The sequence below is a fragment of the Aulonocara stuartgranti genome, assembly GCF_965226115.1.
Source record: "Aulonocara stuartgranti genome assembly, chromosome: 2".
NCBI classification, from domain to species: domain Eukaryota; kingdom Metazoa; phylum Chordata; class Actinopteri; order Cichliformes; family Cichlidae; genus Aulonocara; species Aulonocara stuartgranti.
Window position 1 is genome coordinate 26,522,665 of NC_138940.1, and position 19,818 is coordinate 26,542,482.

General features: G+C 42.3%; 1 protein-coding gene across 4 annotated transcripts in view; it reads left to right on the forward strand.

Annotated features, from left to right (window-relative positions):
• pdlim7 (PDZ and LIM domain 7) overlaps positions 1-18,375 on the forward strand; it is a 32,954-nt gene extending 14,579 nt beyond the window's left edge. For 2 of the 4 annotated variants that reach the window (XM_082549821.1, XM_082549822.1), the window contains exons 4-11: positions 15-42; positions 839-1,035; positions 11,019-11,071; positions 11,253-11,496; positions 14,143-14,323; positions 14,412-14,532; positions 16,897-17,012; positions 17,345-18,375. In XM_082549821.1, coding sequence (XP_082405947.1) covers positions 15-42; positions 839-1,035; positions 11,019-11,071; positions 11,253-11,496; positions 14,143-14,323; positions 14,412-14,532; positions 16,897-17,012; positions 17,345-17,431 — 1,027 coding nt within the window. In that variant the 3' untranslated portion in view covers positions 17,432-18,375. Of the gene's footprint in view, positions 1-14; positions 43-838; positions 1,036-3,168; positions 3,186-3,603; positions 3,646-4,197; positions 4,353-4,753; positions 4,791-11,018; positions 11,072-11,252; positions 11,497-14,142; positions 14,324-14,411; positions 14,533-16,896; positions 17,013-17,344 lie in introns of all 4 variants that reach the window. The other 2 variants (XM_082549824.1, XM_082549823.1) reach the window with 2 other exon arrangements.
• The last annotated feature ends 1,443 nt before the right edge of the window (positions 18,376-19,818 follow it).

Below are 19,818 nucleotides of genomic sequence, written 5' to 3' on the forward strand. Positions count from 1 at the left end.
CTCTTTCTCTTTAGACCCTCCAAAGCGGGTGGAGACCAGAAGGTAAGCCTGCATTTATCTGACTCGCCGAGCTCACCTCAGCGTGGACACTCTGGATGGTTTGGCATGGTGTGCTGTGCTGTGACAGTTAAATTCAAACTTAATTGTTACTCACAGTTTTTCGTGTCACTTTGTGTTCTTCAATTTCATCTGAATCACCTGCCTTGTCAAGCTCTCACAGAGTCCATGCACTCTGCATTAGCCAAGCATCAGCAGGTTGCAAAATTAGCAGTTTGCTGGGCAGTTGTCGCTGATGCATTTGGGATTTCCCGCACAGTCCCTGATACCAGATAAATACTGACGCTTTAAGTCTGTGGAGTCACCCGGTCAGCTGATCAAACTGAACGTTTTTTAGAAAAGCAGCCGGCACATGACACAAACGCAGAGTCACTGTTCTATTTTAATAGTTGTTTATTTTCTTGCTGCAGTCCATGCACAATACTCAAAGAGGAAATCTCATTAGTGAGACACGTCAGTTATAGACGACAATTTGAGCATTTTCATTTTAGCAGCAGTAGCAGATTACATTGGCCAGCAATTGGCCGACTGCCAACACAAATAAAATCTGTGTTCACACTTCTTAAGCATTTTTTTCCATGTGTAGAGAAAAGCCCGGAGGCTTTTGACAGAGCCGCCGTCGCAGTACAGAGTAATCTTTTTGCTATAATGAAATATTGGGACTGTGCTGGAAAAGCTTGGGCTTGTGCGACGGCAGATGGAGTTCTCTGTGCGTGTCACAAACGTCTAACTGCATGTCGTGCACTGTGCTGCATTGTCTCCTTCTCCCACACCCTCACAGGACTCGCTTGCTACAGCTTCTGTTCCGCCAAAGTACTCCTTTGCCCCGAGCACGACCATTAACAAGATGGCGAGGCCATTTGCAGCAGGTGGTGCTAGTGCCAACTCAGGACCTGCTATTAAACCTGTGGCCTACTCTCCTAAACTCAACACCCCGTGCTCGCAGGGGCATGCCAGTACACCCCAGCCACAGAATGGGTAGGTGGATGAATAAACGCTATTACCATTGGAACCGCAACGTGACTAATGTGGTTTTAATGGCATTTTTCTGACGTCTCATTATTCTTGTTTTAAACTTAAAAAGAAAATAATGCCTTTAGGAATTTAAAGAATTTAGTCCAATCAGTGCTGCCGTGTGGTGCCAAAGTGAAGTCACAGATTTTTTACATTTTCTTTTAGGGCATGTTAGAGAAAAGAGAGGAGGGCAAATGCAAGCTGACTCACTGTGGAAATCCAATTATTAACTGTGCCAATAATTTGTCTAAACTTAGGCTAATGCTAAACACAGCAGTAGTAGTTGCTGTTGTAGACTGTGTCCTGATTAAGTCTGGTGGTGTTTGTATAGCAGGAAATGTTTAGCTGAAATATGCAGTTCCAGCTGTGGATGAAAGACAGCTGCAGTGAAATCTATCAAGATGACAGAGAAGTATTGGGATTGGTTATATGTGCCAACAATCAGTCACAGTTTTACAGCCATGTTAAACTCTGTGTTCTTTGGACACTGTAGATGCTGTCACGGGTTTTTTCTTTTTCTGCATTGTTTAATCTTTGTTCCCATCATCCTCATTTTGTGTGTTTAACTTAATCTGTTTACTCAGTCACTTTCCTTTTTACGTCTTCTCTAACCTTAGGACGGGGGGAAAAAAACGAACATCATGATTTAAATCTTTAAGATTTATACAAAGACTTTGTTTAAGGCTGGATTCGAGTATAGATTAGAATGAGTAAGCGACAGTGGAGGTGAGTCTTTAGAAAATGATTGCAAGTCGGTGTAATGTGTGGGAGAGAAAAGCATTGATGTTGTTTTTAATAGTGGGAACTGAAAAGAAGATGCGAAATATTTCTTGCTAAATCATTTCTTTCTTATAACAGATTTTCCATTTCAGCAGATGGGTTATTGATCGAGCGTGATTATTACTCGTCTCTTGCATCTACAGTTAGCAGAATGAAATATGTAATGTTTGACAGATGCAGTGTGGCGCTTGACATTATGATTCTGATGCACAAATCTCACACGCTAATGCTGATCGAGCTGTCACCGAGTCCTGCTCAAGGACACTTCGGTACGTGGAATAGCCGGGGAATGAACGCCGGCCTCTGCATTTACGGGATAATCTGCTGTACCGCCTGAGACGCAGATTCCCAGAAACGATTTGATGTAGTTTGCTGTAAAAGTGAGCCTTTGACCTTGAAATGTTCATTGCTTTTTTTTTTCTTTCTTTAACCCGCTGAGTTTTTAATATTTTTTTTCCAAGTATTCCTGCAAGAAATGTGTTTTAAATGATCTGGAAAGTAGAAGTTTGGCATGAAATGGTCTGTAAGGATAGGCCGGTCCAGTTCCTTTTAATTTGGGTCATGGCAGCGCTCCGTCTCCAGCCGCTGGTGAGATGTGGTCTGTTGCTGTATTTAGCCTCATACATTCTGTTGGTTTCCCAAGCTTTTCCTGCTCTGCTTTTCTTCTTCTTTGTAAAATCAACTTTTCTTGTTACTCTGCAACACTAATTCCTCTTGTCATGTTTGAAAAGAGTTGAGCGTAATCAAAACCACCAGGTTAATCTGGTGAGGACATCATCTATTCCTTGATTCTCCACAGTTAATAGTTGGATCCAAAAAGCCCGACGTGTTAGAACAGGTTTAGCATTGTGTTTGGACAGAGTTACCAGTAATACATCACTGCTGTAGCATTTATGATGAGCAGATCCCTCTTGTGCTCCTGTTGCCTGTGAATGAAGCCGAATGGCACAGAAATTAGGTTTAATTTTCCTTTCAAAAGGCTACAGCTGTGTACGTACCTCTGTGAGGCGTTTGTGGACGGGGATGAGAGGAGCAGGAAAGCAAATGTTTTGTGCCAGTCTGCTGAGTCCTTTTGGGTCAGGGTGACAATGGATGATTTGACAGTCAAACAATGCCGTCCTTCTTCCTCCTCTCACAGAGCCTGCTGACAATAGCAGCATATCTCTACACACCTCTCGCATGGTTTCTGCATTTTGCAATGTTTTTGATCGTCTGTTGTGTGAAACCTTTGTCGTGTATAGACGTGCTCAGTTTCTCCTCCCCCTGAAATCTTAACTCTAACCTTTTTCCCACTCTTTTCTTCTTTTAACTCCACAGATGGAAGCTCATTACAAGTTAGTATGTTTCTTGTTTTGATTTGCAGTCAAGTGTGTGTGTGTGTGTGTGTGTGTGTGTATATATATATATATACACACACACACACACACACACACACACACACACACACACACACACACACACACACACACACACACACACACACACACACTAAAACTATTGTATTAGAATAACTTAATTTAAAAGAAGAATGCGAGACTAATATTGTGCACATTTTTAATTAGCCTTAAAGTCAGAGACCCCAAAAAGGACAATGAAGTTGCAGTCTATCTCCTACTTCACAGTTAAACTATTTCTTATTAGATTGCAGTCTGTGCAAAATAAGAAATATTGTCAAATATCGCCTTCCATCTTCTCGTTCCTATGGTAACTTCACGAGCCTAGTGTTTACGTGCTCTTTGGTCTAATCCACAGGGGTGAAGCAACTTACTATGATGATATCTACCAACAGTCCAAGTAAGGGGCAGCTGCATGGTGGCTGTGCGGTCGGCTTTGTAGGCTAATCTGGCTGTTTATGTAAAAGCGAGAAAATGCTGATGCCCTTTTGTTAGACTGAGTGACTGTGTTTACAGAGCGAGGATGGCAGTTCATTAATGACCGTGTCTTTTGATATTTCTCTCGCTTGTTTACGAACGCATGCTGCAGTTGACCTACAGCTGTGCTTAAAATGAGCAGCTTAAAAAGCATTTCATTTGAGTGATTAAGTTGTTTATGAAAAATAAATGCCTCTCCTTTTAGCTTTTTTTCCTCTTCACATAAAGCCAGGTACTGAAGTGAAGTGGCTTTTCTTGCGCTGATTCTAATGACAGTTATGAGTATCTTCCGTTTATGAGCTTCTGCCGTGTCCCCATGAGAAATCTTAGTAATGGGTGTCCATTAGTGCTGTTATTGCGTGACTCTGATACTAAGCGTTCCTCCATGCGTTTGTGTGAGTGGGTAGTCCCTGGATGTGATTGTGTTAACCACACCTGCTGTGTGCTCCTGCTCCTGGGTGTGTGTGCGCGGCAGGCACGGCCTCAGGGTGGAGAGCATCCCCTGTTTTATTCCCAACGACCGCAGCAAGAAGAGGCTGATTGAGGACACTGAGGACTGGCAGCCCCGCACTGGCACCACCCAGTCTCGTTCCTTCCGCATCCTGGCTCAGCTCACAGGCACCGACTTCAGTAAGTCAGGGCCTAAGACAGAAGTGATGGACTGTTACAGCAGAGAGTAATGGGTTTGAGGGGTGGGCCTCTCTGTTAGTCAAGATAAGGTGTAGGATGGGGGGCTGTTACTAAACGGTTGGTGTGATTTGATCTCTGGGACTGTGACAGCAAGAATGAGTGACACAGAAAAGGTGGATGAGGGGTTTCTTCATTTTTCAGCTGAAGAGAGGTGGCTGGTGTTTTCACTGACATGTTTTGTTTGTTTTGTTTGTTTTTTTTCTACCCTGACTGTAACCAGTCTGACAAAGGAAGAAACTGCATAGCTAAATATAAGGAATATCATTACTTATTCTGAGGTGTTTGTCAACATTTGTATTAGTGAGGCATTCTGATGTGTGTGTCTCTCCTGGATCTCTCAGTGCAGGACCCAGATGATGAAAACATGAAGAGGTCCAGGTAAACGGATTGTCATTAATGCGACCGGTCACGTGTTTGTGTTTGTACACTTGCATATGTGGAAGCCTCAGCTTGGCAGCTACTTTGAAAAAAGAAAAGGAACAAAAAACCTCTCCTGTCAGTGTAGTTTAAATCGTGCAGCTCTGCCTCTGTGTACCACCACAATCTGATTTAAGTGTAGACCTGAAGATCAACTTAAACTGGTTTAACAGAATCATTACACTGATCATTCAATAATTAGACTTTTTGCAATGTTTACAGTGAGATGGGATCATCATTATAAATGTGAGTTTATTCATTAGAAAGTAGCAGGATACAATTTATGTGCGCAGAGCTGTGTTTTCTGCTGAGATTCAGTCAAATGCTGCATAACTGTTCATGAATGGCCAAGTTAGGTCACCTGACCTCGACTAAACATGCTGCTCTCTTACTGTAGACAAAACTAAAAGTAGAAAACCCCACAAAGCTGCAGCGACTGAAGGCAGTTGTAGTAAAGGCCCAGAAAAGCATCTCAAAGGCGGAAACGTGGCATTCGGGGATGTTTATGGTTTCCAGATCCTGCCTTAAAAATGATGCTTCTCAATTTGTACACATACCTTTGGGCCTGTAAAGGGATGGTACTGAGGCATTATATTTATATTAGTGATTTTAGCGTTAATCACGTTAAAATGACGTCACAACCGCATTAACGCCGCAAATCTCCGTTAGCCAGGTGTCAACGGGTTAGCTCGTTAACGCGTTAGCACCGTCCAGCCCCACTCACGGGGCGATTCCCGCTAAATTGCTAACGGAGATCTGCGGTTATGGCGTTAACGTCATTTTAACGAGATTAACACAACAGCACTAATTAATAATGAAAAAAAAGGTTTCTGATCAGTGTCTGTTAAACTCGTTGAATTAAAGCTAAAAGTCTGCACATCCTGACTGTATCCATGGTGGTGTTGTACAGATATAGCAACCATAATTTTGCTGCTTTGAACATCAGCATGCCCGGTGTGTTTTTGTTCATAGTGTGGTTTTGTTGTTGTTTTGAGTCTGCTCAGTAGCATAACATATTAACTTTTTTTGCTGTGTTGCTAAAATGCAGATGGGAAGAGTTGATAGTATTTTAATTTCTGGAGCCATCGTCCAATTACCTTGGTGCATGCAGCAGCAGTATGCTATTCCTCAAAAGTCCCCTTTTATTTTAATTAGTAGATTAGCAGGTTCCTTCTGTTTCCATACTTTTCTAATCGTTATATTTAAGAGTACTAAATGTCATAAATGTTACTACTACATCCCTCTGCTTTTTTCTTCTTCAACTTTTCACTTTGTGCACTTTACTCCCTTTTCTGCTCCATCCCTCTCATCTCATTTATTCTCTCCCCTGCAATCTGTTTCCTTCCTGTCTATCTCTCTTTCATATCTGTTTTTGCCTGCGGTCAGGGAAAAGTTCCTCACTGAGATTCAGAGTCCCCGCTATGCCCGTCTGAGGGATTGGCACCACGACAGGTCTGCTCGCGCCCTCAATATTAAATCCTGAGCGACATCCTAGACGCCCTGGGACGCAGAGCCCAGCCAGAGCCGGCTAGCGATATCTACACTGCAACGACTACGTGATAAAGACGACGAAGATAGTGGACTGTCTCCTGGCAGTTAACAAATTCACCTCCTTAGATGCAGATGGACTGACAAAGAAATCTGGGGAAGCGAAGAAAAGCAAAAATATTAGAAACGTATCCTAGATGACAAAAACCTAAAGTGGAACCTTGCATACTGAGCCTAAGCATAAGATCTCCCTCTGAAATTCTGACTTGATGATTGTTGACAACACTGTGGACCATTGTGTCTGTAGCCCTATTTTCCATTTCACACTGCGTTACTCGGAGTAAACTGGTGGAAAGGTGGGGAGGGGGTCTCGGCGGTGGGAAGCACTGTTCTTTCTTCTTTGATTGTGAAGTTCAGACCCTCCTTTTGATCTCTGTCTGTCTCTTTTGCTGCCTGTTTACATTTATTGAGTTTTCATCTTTTAGAGTTCTCAGTTTTGATCCCCTCTTCTAATAGGCTTCTCGCACAATTTAAAGAAAAAAAACTGTACTTTTTTTTTTTTTTTTTTTTTTCCTGCTGTCATCAAAAATATATAAAACATCTGGGAAAAAAAGCAACTCTTGTTCTCTGTCCTTCTGTGTTTCTTTTCTTGTTTACTTTAAGCTTACAAGGGCATATCTCTCTAACAGTTCTTTTCTTTTTTTTCCCCTGCTGCTAAGTCACAATTGCTTTACTTATAGTGTGCTGGACAAAAAGTGATTATATAGAAGCGAGGCTTTATTCAGTATTTATGCAGGTTGGAATTAATGGGATGTCTTAAAGAGCCAGGTTCAAGGTTTACTTTTATTGCCCCTGAGAGAAAATTGTTGTGCATTCGGGCATAAAAAAAACCCAACAAATGTGCATACTCATTTATAAAGTGCTGAGATGAACTGTGAGGAAAGTCTGTCTCGAGTTATTTGCATTTTCCTGAAATGCGAAAAAAAAAATGTAATCCTGAAGCGCTATAGGTTTTGACACCAGACTAAAACAAATAGGTTTGGTAGGTAATGACTTTTCATCAGTAGTATTTCTTGTAGTAATGTTTCTGGATGTATAAAATCCATAACATCTATAGTGAAGGACGTCTATAAATCCCATTTTAAAAATGTCCACAGATGAGATGATTTAGAGCTTGAGGATACAGCTTTAAACCCTTTAGCTGTGCTCACACTCGCACATCTGACTCATGCTTATACTTTGTTTCTCGTGCTGTCCAAACAAATCTCATGTCATGTAAGGGGTGTTATATAACATTATAACTGCTGCTTGATGAGGGGGAAATGGTTGGTTAACCAACGCTGGTCCATAAACATCGAAATTCAGCTTGATTGGTCTGAAGCGCACAGACCCAGGTGGAAGACGAAGATAAATTATTAGCACATACTGACAGTTTTTATAATTTGGCAAATAATTCGTTTAACAAATGCAGCAGTAGTGAGGAGAGCAGATTTATGTAATGAGCTTGTAACACACTCACTGGAAATGCCTTCCTGGTACCTGATTGGACCCAGTGTTTTCCTTCAGATCCTTACTACTTTGTGCTTATAGACTCAACAAGGTGCTGGAAACATTCCTGGGAAATCTTGGTCCATACTGACATGACAGCATCACACAGTTGCTGCAGATTTTTCTTTTGGCTGCAAATCTATGACGTGAATCTCCTTTTTCATCGCACCTTGAAGGTGCTCTGTTGGTTTGAGATCTGGAGGTCAGGTGATCTGGCCGTGTGAGTACAAGGAGAAAGCAGTTTGAGATGGATATGAACCATTGGAAGATGAATAGTTTGTTCATACAGGACATGGTCAGCAACAATGATCAGGTAGGCTGTGCTAAAGGCCTCTAAGAAAATGTCCTCCACACTGTTACGCCACCACTCGGCTGAAGCATACAAGACTGGATGGATCCATGTTTTCATGTCGCAGCATAGTCAGAGACTGATCAGTCCTGGCAACATTTTACCGGTCTTTTGTTTCCAATTTTTGGCAACACGTGCATACTTTTGTAAAAGTGCCTGTTTAAGTTGCTTGTTGCCTTCAACAAAACATTTTTGATGCAGAGAACTGCTGCTTACTGGATATTTTATCTTTCAGACCATCTTCTGTAAACCTCAGAGATGGTTTTGTGGGAAATTCTGGTAGATCTGAAATACTCAGACCGTGCTGTCTAGCACAAACGACCATGATGAATTCAAAGAAATCTAAATTGCCTTTCTTTCTCTTTCCGATGCTCAGTTTGAACTTCAGTGGGTCATCCTGACCATGTCTACAAGGGTAAATACATTCCGGTGCTTCCATGTGATTGGCTGGTTAGTTATCTGGATTAAAGAGAAGCAGGTGTATCAAATGAAATGGCTGACAAATGTGTTTTAATGTATAGTGAAGTTGGAGGTATTACTAAGTGACTAATTAAGAAAAATTAGTGGAAAACTAGCTAGAGTAGGAATGTATCCAGACCAATGTGCTAAATTAGACAAGTTAATCGAGTCAAGTATCAACTTGTAGAGAAATTTCAACTGTAAGAGAGGATTTCAGAGGGGAAAAAATCAATGTGTAAAAATATTACTTTATATCTGTAGAAATAACAGTAAGCAGGAAGATACTGAAGAAAGCTTTGTGCAAAGCTTAGATGTGAAGAGCCAATAGGAATGAGGTTTCTCATTCAGCCCTCCTAGGCATGTGCCACCACTGTCGCACATGGTTTTTAGTCACATTCGACTTCTTGCAAAGCTGCATTACCTTTACCTCCTCACTGGGTGGAGGGGTGACACATGTCAGAGGCTTGTTGCTCCATGAAAAATCAAAACCTGCTATTTCCTTTGCCGGATGCTGAGCTGCCAGCAAAGTTCTCTGCTTTCCTCGTTGCTCAGGTTGATGCATCCCACAGGAGTGGATACCCAAAAAGGGGGGAGAGAAAAAAGAGAAACCGGTACAGATGAATCTAAAATCAGAGCTGCAAAGGATGAACAAGAAAAGTGAAAGGAAATGCTCCAGTCAAAAGCTAAATAAATAAATAAAAAATCCCGTCTGCACAGCCTCTGATAGAGAAAATGTGCACCTGCATCATATCAAGCCTCTTGCTGAGCAGGGAGGAGGAGGAGGGGGTTTGAAAGCAGGGAAAATGTCAAGGATAACGCAATCTAGGCTGCTCCAGGTGGGAAGAAGCCGACATAGAGGTGTAGTGCAATTTGCACCTGCAACATTCATCATAGTGAGGTGCAGCAGAGAGAAGAAAGAAACCTCATGGTTGCGAGACAGCCGAGCCATCGGCCTTTCAACACCTATGGGCAGCCTGGCAAGGGAATGTAGCCGTGGCAGCGGTGTTGAATAGGAGTTTGTTTTGTCAGTTGTTAGGTGAGGTCCCAGATGTGAGGCTTGTCAGTGTGTCTGTGGAGTGGAGGGCAGCTGACCCATGGTCTGTGAGTCACACACGGGCAGAAACAGCCTCTGTCCTTTGTTTGACTCCATCAGCAGACATCCTGCTCATCCAGCCTTCTGACTTCCTCTTACGCATTTTTCTTTCTTTCTGCGGGTTCTTTGCAAAAATCTCATGGTAGGAGGTCTTGCGATCCTTAATTTAGAAAGATTTAGCTTCCTTACTGTCACTAGTCCTATAAGCCAGATTCTTGGTATTGCAAAGGGATTTAATGTTCTTTATTATTCCAGAAATAGCAGACGGCTTTTAGGCTTTTTTTTTTTCTTGCTAGATTGCTCCTAGCTGTAACTTCTGCCTCTGTAGCTACAGTTTTTTTTTTCCTCGTGTATTTGTTTGGCGACATAAATAACATTCTTTCATATACAGACTTAACCTGATAAAGGCACAACTATGGGATGAGGTTGGTGTAGGGTAATTGATTTCACAATCTTTCATTTTCTTTACGCTAATGAAAGGGGATTTCATCTCCTTTCATTAGTGTGTTTTAGATGGCACAGTTGATGATGTAAACACGATAGATGCCTAAGGTGCTTTTACAATCCCCGCCCGGTTCTTTTTCTCAAGATAAAAGTCTCCAGAGCTCACTGTCTTGGCTCAGAAGTTGTTTTTCTGTCTTCCGTCAAGATTTGAAGCTTTTTCTGAATATAGTGACGCTTGCTGCGGGTAACAGATCTTTGAAATGTAGAAAACGCTTTATTTCAACACTCCTGCACATGCAAGCTCTAAGCGAAACTCTTCCGCACCCAAATCTGAAAGCGACTGAGTTTCCAGTCGTCTAACTTTGAGCGACGTCAGCCGCCTGAGGAGATGTTGGTGTTTCTTATGCTTTCATGAGAGGCTGCGGCTCTTGAACAGCAGGGCGATGACGCTGAAATCACGTTCGACTTGATTGATTTTTGAGTCATGATAGAAACTGCTCACTGTTGCTCTTTGATACTGGTGAAATTTCAATTATTGTGCTGCTTTCAGTTAAATCTAATACACTGAATCAGAATGTGTGATCACAACAGGTGGGGGCACCACGCTACCCTGTTAATCCCAATTAATATTAATAATGATGCTTGGAATCATTCACACACAAGGTAATCCGTGGCACAGCATAATGGTGACAGCTTAGCCATGGCAGGAGATATCCAAACATGGCATCCATTGAGAAGTAACTATAGTAGGTGTGTGTGTGTGTGTGCGCATGTCTACCTTTTCTAATTAGTCATTTTCTCCCCACAGCCTTGAGCCAACTCCCTCACCTGCCAAGGCCCAAGCAGCAAATAAACCAGATGGTGAGTTTCTTCTCCTGCTGATGCGTTAAAAAGAGCCCCAGCAGCCTCCGGGAGAGGCTGCGCTAATCGATTCTAGTCTTAAGTGTCAATACAGCAGCAACAACGCGACACTCAAAGTTGTCACCACAGACATCTGTTTGAAGGGTGGATTGTTATGGGATTTTTTTTTTGTGGTGTGCAGAATCGACAAGTGCCGCCGCCGCACCAAAGAGTTCTGCTCCTTCCTGCCGACCGCCGTGGGTCTCGGACCCCAATTTTGCCGACCGCTTTCACCCAGACAAGGTCAGCACCGTCGTGACCCAGCACCAGAAGCCAGCCCAGCCCACGCCTATGCAGAGCCGCAGTTCCATCCTGCAGGCTGCACAGCAGGCGCCGGAAGACAGCGGGAGGACCCCCATATGTGGTGCCTGCAACAAAATCATCAGGTGAGGCTGCACCGCTGCTACACACAGGCTGATTCTTTTTTTTTTTTTTTTTTTTTGTAATTGAAGTCTTTATTTGTTTTTTACGGAGCCCCGCAGGGGACATGGGAGAAAAAAAATTAAGACTGACTTTTGCGAGATCTCGCAAAAGTTTTAGCCGCATTCTTCGGAGGCCGCCAGCTCGAAGCCGACCGGGAGGTCGAGGCACGATGTGCCGGGAAAGCGGTGTTCCTCCCGGCTGTAGTAGGTCTCGACCGCCCGTTAGCTTCGAGCTAGTGGCCGCCAGCTCGAAGCCGACCGGGAGGTCGAGGCACGATGTGCCGGGAAAGCGGTGTTCCTCCCGGCTGTAGTAGGTCTCGACCTCCCGTTAGCTTCGAGCTAGTGGGTGTCAGATCTCCAAAAACGTCGGAGCACTTTTGCAAATATGTGATGTCTTGTAAACCGAGCAGGTATCTGACGTTTACACAACTACATTCACGCCTCAAAATATCTTAAAAGTGTATTTTGTGACCCAGAAAGAGTAACAACTAAGTAGCTGCCGCCATTGTTGGAGTTTTGCGAGATCCCGAGTTTGTTTTGCGAGATCTCGCAAAAGTCCGTCTTAATTTTTTTTTTTTCTCCCTAATTTTTTTTTCTCCCATGTCCCCTGCGGGGCTCGGTAGTTTTTAACATTTAACAACATGAAAACATAAACAAAACAACAGAAAAGAAACAAGAAAAGAAAAGACAGCTTCCAATCCCATGGTTAATTCACCTTTGTATTTTGGGTCTATTTTCAATACTTACTATCGGTATACCCGCAAAAAAAAAGGACAAAATCAAATTCTTAAGTTATTCCATTACTGAGTGCCTACACAAACATACAATGCAGCAAGCATAAAATTTAACTAAAGATAATTGCCCTGACCAAATAAATTCCAACCATCTCAGCCAAAAACGCATCCCCATGATTTGTCAAAACCCTCCCTATCATCATTAATCCTAGCCAAGAATTTTTCATACGACACCATTTTCAGCATATTTTCTTCCCACCTATTATATTCTGGAGGAGATGGTTCCTTCCATACACTGAGAATAACTCGAGCCGCTGCGATCACCCCCACCTTTATAACCACAAAGTCATATTTTGAAACCCCAGGTAACACCGACCGATCCCCTAATAAGCACAGTCTTGGTGACAAGGGTATCATCAAACCAATCCACCTTCCTATTTTGTCCAATACTTTTTGCCAAAAGGGATAAACTTTCCCACATTCCCAAATAGCATGCATAAATGTCCCTGGATCTGAACTACATTTCCAGCATATATTACTGGGACTGATTCCCATTCTATAAAGTTTGGACGGAGTGAAGTACCATCTGTGTATTAATTTATACTGAGTAAATTTACCCCTGGCCTCTCTTATATATTTATCAGAGAATGACAAGATTCTACACCAGTCTTCTTTAGAAATTGCACAACTCAGATCTGTCTGCCATATAATCCTCAAGTTTTCACATATCTCTTTTTTTGGATTGTTAAACAGTTTATAGAAAACAGCTGCTCTATGTGCTGTACTGGACAATTCTAAAAACTCCACCACCATATTTGAGCTTTGAGTAAATTTTCCTTTGGTAATACAATCCCTTATTTGTAAATATTTCCAAAAATTATTTTCTCTTATCAAACCATATTTTTGGGTTATTTCAGCGAATGACATAAACACTGCCCCTGAGTAAAGATCACTTATCCTGTGTATGCCTTTGACAAGCCATTCCTTCCAGAACACTGTTTTTCGCCCAATCTGTACAGCAGTGTTGTTCCATAGCGAGGTATAAGGTTGTCTTAAATGAGATGCTCCACACATCTTGTGCACCTCTACCCAGACAGCTTTAGCACTGGGTTATTATGAAAGTCTTGTCCATTAATTGCTGAGCCCTGTGAGAGAACATCCAAGGGTGTAAAAGGGCTCACTAGTTCCTGTTCGATCTTCATCCAGCTCAGCTCAGAGTCCGAACCTGTCCAGTGCTTGGCCAGTCTTGACATTTCAAAAGCTAAATTACACAACTTCACATTTGGGAGGGCCATTCCCCCAATGTCTTTAGAGGCCCACATTTTCTTTATATTCACTCTTGGCTTCTTGTTATTCCACAAAAAATCTTTAATTAACTTCTCAAATTGACTAAATACGTGTAAAGGAATTCTTACAGGTACAGATTCTTTTTAACTCGAGCGAGGCTCTCTGTGTTTGCTCCTTGGAGGCTCCTGTTAGAGATGACAATTTAAGACTCTTAATATTCGCGACACACTGCCTGTCTGCAGCAAATTAAGCCAGTCAGCATATTTCACAGAGTGTGGAGACATCTTGTTATCACTCAGAATAACAAAGAAACTCTGGTTGATATTCTGGTCACCATTGCAAACAAAGAGCTTTTATTCATTAATTTTTGAGTGAAGATTCAAATTCTGGAAAACCTAAAATTTGTTTTCAGCGTTTGCTCACATTTCACACAGTCTAGTGTATTTTTGCTGAGTGCCTTTGGATCTTTTTTCAGTCCTCTGTTGAAGCTTTGGATTATTTAGCCAATTTATATTTAAAAAAAACAAAACCCCTATTTATGTGTTACTAAGTCTTTTTTTTTTTTTTTTTTTTTTTTTCTTTTCTCCAGGGGACGGTACCTGGTGGCACTGGGACGGTCTTGGCACCCGGAAGAGTTTACATGCTCGCAGTGTAAGGCGGTCCTGGAGGAGGGGGGCTTCTTTGAAGAAAGGGGAGCCGTCTATTGTACCAAGTGCCACGATAACCGATACGCTCCGAACTGTGCCAAGTGCAAAAAGAAGATCATAGGGGTACGAGCTTCTGTCGTATCCAGCAAAATCAAAACAGCCGTTTCAAAGTTTTTAAAAAAAGTTAACCTTTTTCTCCCCCCCCAATCAGGAAATCATGCATGCACTGAAGATGACTTACCATGTTCAGTGTTTCAAGTGTGCAGCCTGCAAGAATCCTATCAGGAATCAAGCCTTTTACATGGAGGAGGGTGAACCCTACTGTGAGAGAGGTGAGTAACTGAACCATTGCAGTCCAGACGTACTATACTTCCTATATTGCATACCTGAGCAATCTAAATGCAAATGGTTATTGTGTAAGAGTTGGCGAAGGTACAAAAAACAAAGACCGAAACGGCTTTTTTTGGAGCCACATTCACAAACTGATGCTACTGCTTCACATCCTACATGAAACAACACCAATGCTGTGACACAGTCGATTGTCTTCCAAGGGCCAGGGGAGGATACATACAACTATTCTGATTGGTAGTGAAGGCTATGTCGTCCTCTGTTGTGTAAAATATGGGGTGAACTCACACCTAGTATAAAAAGCTGAATTCCAATTGAAGCTAGTGTGATTTTACACATCCATTTCCCCTATAGGCCAGCAGGGGGCGACGTCTCTCAGCTTGACAAAGAAGTCAGTTTCTGTAGAAGTGCATGGAAAAAAATGAGTGTACTTCTGTCTTGATTAATGAGCTCTGTAACCACTTTCCTAATGAGTTTTTCTTCTGAATTGCTAGTTTCAAGTCTTATTTAATACAGCTCAGTGTTCACTTTGTAAATTATGGTTCCATTTAGAGTAAAATAGACGATAAAGCAGGGCAAGCTTTAGGGCATCACTATTTCACCATTAACAAGTCGCTACCATACGAGCGTGCAGTATCCTGAGTTTGAGTCTGATCCAAAAACCATAACATGCAGTCTGTGCTTCAACTGTGCTCCAAAAGATGGTAAATGTCCGCCTTTCTTTTACGATTTCATCACTCTTTAGGACAGTTTGGTTCCAGACTCGCGTGTCTGGTGAGAAAAGGATAGTTTACTTATAATAAAGACCTCAGTCATGACCAAATGTGTAGTTCGACTGTGTTTTCTCTCAAGGACTCTGTTCATTCATTCAAACAATACAACACTGAAGGCTTCACAAAACATAAAGGTGTCACCATGGTGAAAAATCCTCTGCTGGAAATAAAAGCAGTCGCATTTATGTCGTTCTAAGGAATAGTTGCTACTACTACTAATAACTGCAACAATGACAGTAGTCAGTTCTGCTGAGCAGATGGAAGCACCCACAGAAACCTGTGCTTTAATAAAAAGTTTAATTCTAAACTCGAGTCCAAGCCAGATAGCATTTGCCTGAGCGTGCTGAAAATCCGAGTGTGCAGATCAATTAGTTCCAGCGCCGACTGAGAACATCTCGACTCATGTAAGACGCCCCGCGACTTCACACGTGGATCGAGCCCGATTATAAATCTGCACTGGCCTCAAGTCCACAGATGAGACAGAGCAGGCTGACACCCACGAAGCACGTTTTAAATGGATGCTACAGCTTGGCCCACGTCATAGACGTCGGGGTACAAAATCTTTAAATTCAGCCAGTGCATGAATCGGGTGTAGCGTGCATTTTGTGATAAAATTGTTTCCTCTCTACAGTGCATCCTCTCCAGTCTATCTGAAATAATTGTGATTATTTTCTTTGTAAAAATCAAACTATGTCTGACACGTTTTGTCAAACATTGTAGTATTGCTGTGGGGTTTGGCAGAAACCTACATCGAGAGTCTCCTGGCACATGCCGCAGTCAATCATAAAGTGTGATGTTTTCATCTGCTGTAATCTATTTAGCTCCAGTTTACTTCATACATACCTCTATTGGGTTTTATGAATGGTGCGTGCTCTTCTATTATGATATAAATGAGTTAGCGGGGCATCTGACGTGGATTGCTGCTTTATCAGAGGCGAAGCCAGAACCTGGGTACTCATATTCTGAATAATGCCTTCAGCTCTGATAAACATTCTGCTGCCTCAGCATCTTTCAGGGATTGTACAGCTCTCACCCACTCACTCTTGAGAAGCAGCATTATAACCTGACACCCCCCCGAGTCCTTGTGATGAAAGAGACTGGCAAATCCAGTCAAGTATCTGGAGCAATTTCCACCTCATCCTAATCCCACCCCTACACTCTGGAAAGGCACTAATGTACAGTGGGTGGACACAATAACACAAACAGTATAGATATCAAATGGCCAATAAGAAGAGGAGCCGGCATTTGGCATCAAAGCAGCTCTATACGTCTTTATTTTACACCGTTCAGTCCCTTAAGTGGTTGCGTGTAGCGTGTAGTGAGGATTGCTCATCTCGGAGCGGCAAACAGCCTCCACTTCTTCTTTTAAAGATGAAAGATGTGGAAAAGGATTTCAGTCTCTACGGATCCCGTAAAGGTTAAGAGATGTTTACAAACGGCGATTGCGGAGGCCGGGGCGATTCCTTGGCCTGATGCGGGCAACGATAAAAGCTCTTTTGAGTTAAAAATGTAATCTTATATTCACCTTATCTTACATTTCTTCTGCTCGCCACCCCTCCTCCCCCTCCTCTCCAGACTATGAGAAGATGTTTGGCACCAAATGCCATGGCTGTGACTTCAAGATTGATGCCGGGGATCGGTTTCTGGAGGCCTTGGGCTACAGCTGGCACGATACGTGCTTCGTCTGTGCTGTAAGTCATTTTGATGGATATAGCTCCTTGTGGGCTCTCTTTGCCCCCGTATCTCGCAGCTGTCCCAGTACAATGGTACCTGGAGAAAAAAATTTGCCTCCATGTCTGGACCTCAAGCTTTCTCTCTCTCTCAGCCTGTCACCTGCAGTCTATCACTCTCTATATCTCTCTCATTCTGTGAAGAAAACTGAAAGCAAATGCAGTCAAGTAAAGCTTGCTCTGGCCACTAGAAACTGTAAATTCACATCAGCAGTGTTGAAGTCTGATATCTACTCTGCCCTCGTTTCCCAATCCGTCTCTCTCACTTTGTGTGTCTCCTTTCATCTTTAAAGCTCTGCCAAATCAACCTGGAGGGGAAGACGTTCTACTCGAAGAAGGATAAGCCCCTGTGCAAAGGCCATGCTTTTGCTCCAGTGTGAGAGAGCGAGGCGCATCTTCAGAAGAAGGAGCACTGCCCTCTCCCTTCTCTTTACCCCCTGACACTTCCGTAGACGCACCACATCCCTTCTTGCCACACACCTTGTTAAACTAAGTCCTTTCTCTCTGTGCTGCAGACTTTTTGTTCTCGAGGCTTAATGCTGGCTGCACGTACCGTCACTTTACTCTGCTGTTAGGAGACTTCTGATGGCACTGCCTCTAATGCCAAATGCTGTGTTGCATAACTGGAAGGAGTCGAGGAATTATGTCACGCCATCGGTAACTTTTTGACTTCCAAGTTGTTTTTAGGTCATGAAAAAAATGTCGCCGCAGGTCACGTCGATTTGTAGTTGTTAGCGGAGTAATCTCCTGCCTCTGTTCTCCTCGTCCTTGTTAATTCAAGTCACCAACTTGAAGGAGTCATTGAGCCTCTAATAATCTCTCATATTGCAGTAATGATCAAGCAATTCTCTTGCACTAAGTGTAGTGAAGTTCTGGCCCCATACAGGACCCCAGCCCACTCATCGGCTCTCACTGCAGCACCCTTTAATGTAATGGGGGGCCAGTCAAGCAGAAAAGGAGGTGTCCATTTCTGCTTGACTGGATCTCCTCCACAGAATCACTAACTACTTATTACTTTGACTCTGGCAAGTCAGAGCGCATACTCCAGCTTGAAGAGTCATTTAGAATGATGTAGTAATTAACCCATTTTTAATCGTCATACACGCGGGTGATGGAGATTGATTTTTAACTTTCCCTTTGATTTGACTTTTTTTTTTTAAAATGAGACAAACTAAGTCTTTAAGTGTTCCCCATGTCACTGTGATATTCTTCCTTAGAGTACTTTCAAGTCACTGAATCTGTATTTATATTGCTTCAAAAGTGGCCTGTAAGTGTTGTTTTTATTGCAGCTGAAAGTTTCAAATAAAATTATTTAGTAATTCCATGTGCCAGGTCATTTTGTTTCTCTTGGAAACACTCCCATCTGTAACAATTTTTAAAATTGTCAATTGCCATCTTTGCTCTTTTTTCCAAAACCCTGCTGAAGCCTTTGTATGCTCCCTATAAATATAATCAACGAAGTGATACTGAAATAAGTGGCATTTTATCTTAACTGGTAGGTAGCCAGGCGCTTAAAACATCATTCTTGCTGGAATAGCTACATTTTGTTTGGGTGAGAAGCTCCTCTTAAAAGCTTAGCATCAGCAGTGGTAGCAGTGGGTCAGCAGCTAGCCTGCAGTCCAGAGTTTAAAAAACAAAAAACTGACGCCGAAGGTGAAGCTCACAAATGAATGTTTCTTGTTGTTGTTTTTAAACACTCCTTGGTATAATGAGGCATATCTGCAACTCCAAAGCGTATTATCTTCTTTTAATCTTTAACCATTGGAGAGCGCTAAGCTAGCCATTTGTACCTTAAGCTAGGCTAATTGTTACAGACTTTAGCTCAATGGTTATGTGTCATGGAGATGCAAGATGAGGGTCCTGAGATGATCAGAGGTTTTACAGTTCATGAAATGTTGCACACTTAATTTATTTTCTAAGACCAGTGGTCTCAAACTCCAGTCCTCGAGGGCCAGTGTCCTGAAACTTTTCCTTGTGTGCCTGTTGCAACACACCTGAATACAATTAGGTCATTCACAAGACTATGAAACTGCATGCTGAGGTGCCATTTCAGCCATTTGATTCATGTTACAGCAGCTCATGAGTGAATGAACATGGTGCAAAAAATGTACTTTTAGAAGTACTTTTTTTCAAAACCCTTATTTAAATTTACTTGAGTTGAGTTAGGGGCTGCCACCTCAGCATGCAGTCAAGTTCTAGAGTCTTACTAATGACCTACTGATTTTACTCAGGTGTGTTGGAACAGGGACAAATAGAAGCTCAAGGACTGGAGTTTGAGACCCCATTTTGGACCATTACCATTTAGAGAGGAATCCTCTAACAGCGTCCTGAAATTTTACAGCAAAATCTGTCAGGGAAAAAGATTTCCCTTGCAATATATATATATTTTTTTCCATCAGATTCAATTGGTGATTCTGTTTGTTTATATCCTGGTCACCACAGAAATTAGTGAGTTTAGATACAGCTTTAAAGTAAATCCCCAGCTACGTGCCCAGAGGTGTTTTTAAAAAATGGATGCCAAGCTGTAAAACCTGCTTCTTTGTCTGAACCATGCATTGATTATGACATGTGCCAAAAATGTATCTTTGATCAAGTGAGCAAGTTCAGTCTACGAAACATTTTAGTTTGAATATTTTAATCAGCTTTTCTGGCTCAACTTCAATGCAGGATGAGGCAGTAGACCAGTGGTTCCTCAAACTGGAAGACATAGGATTATTGCTGGTGGGGTGTAGATAACCAGGGGGAAATATACAGATTGAAAATAAAC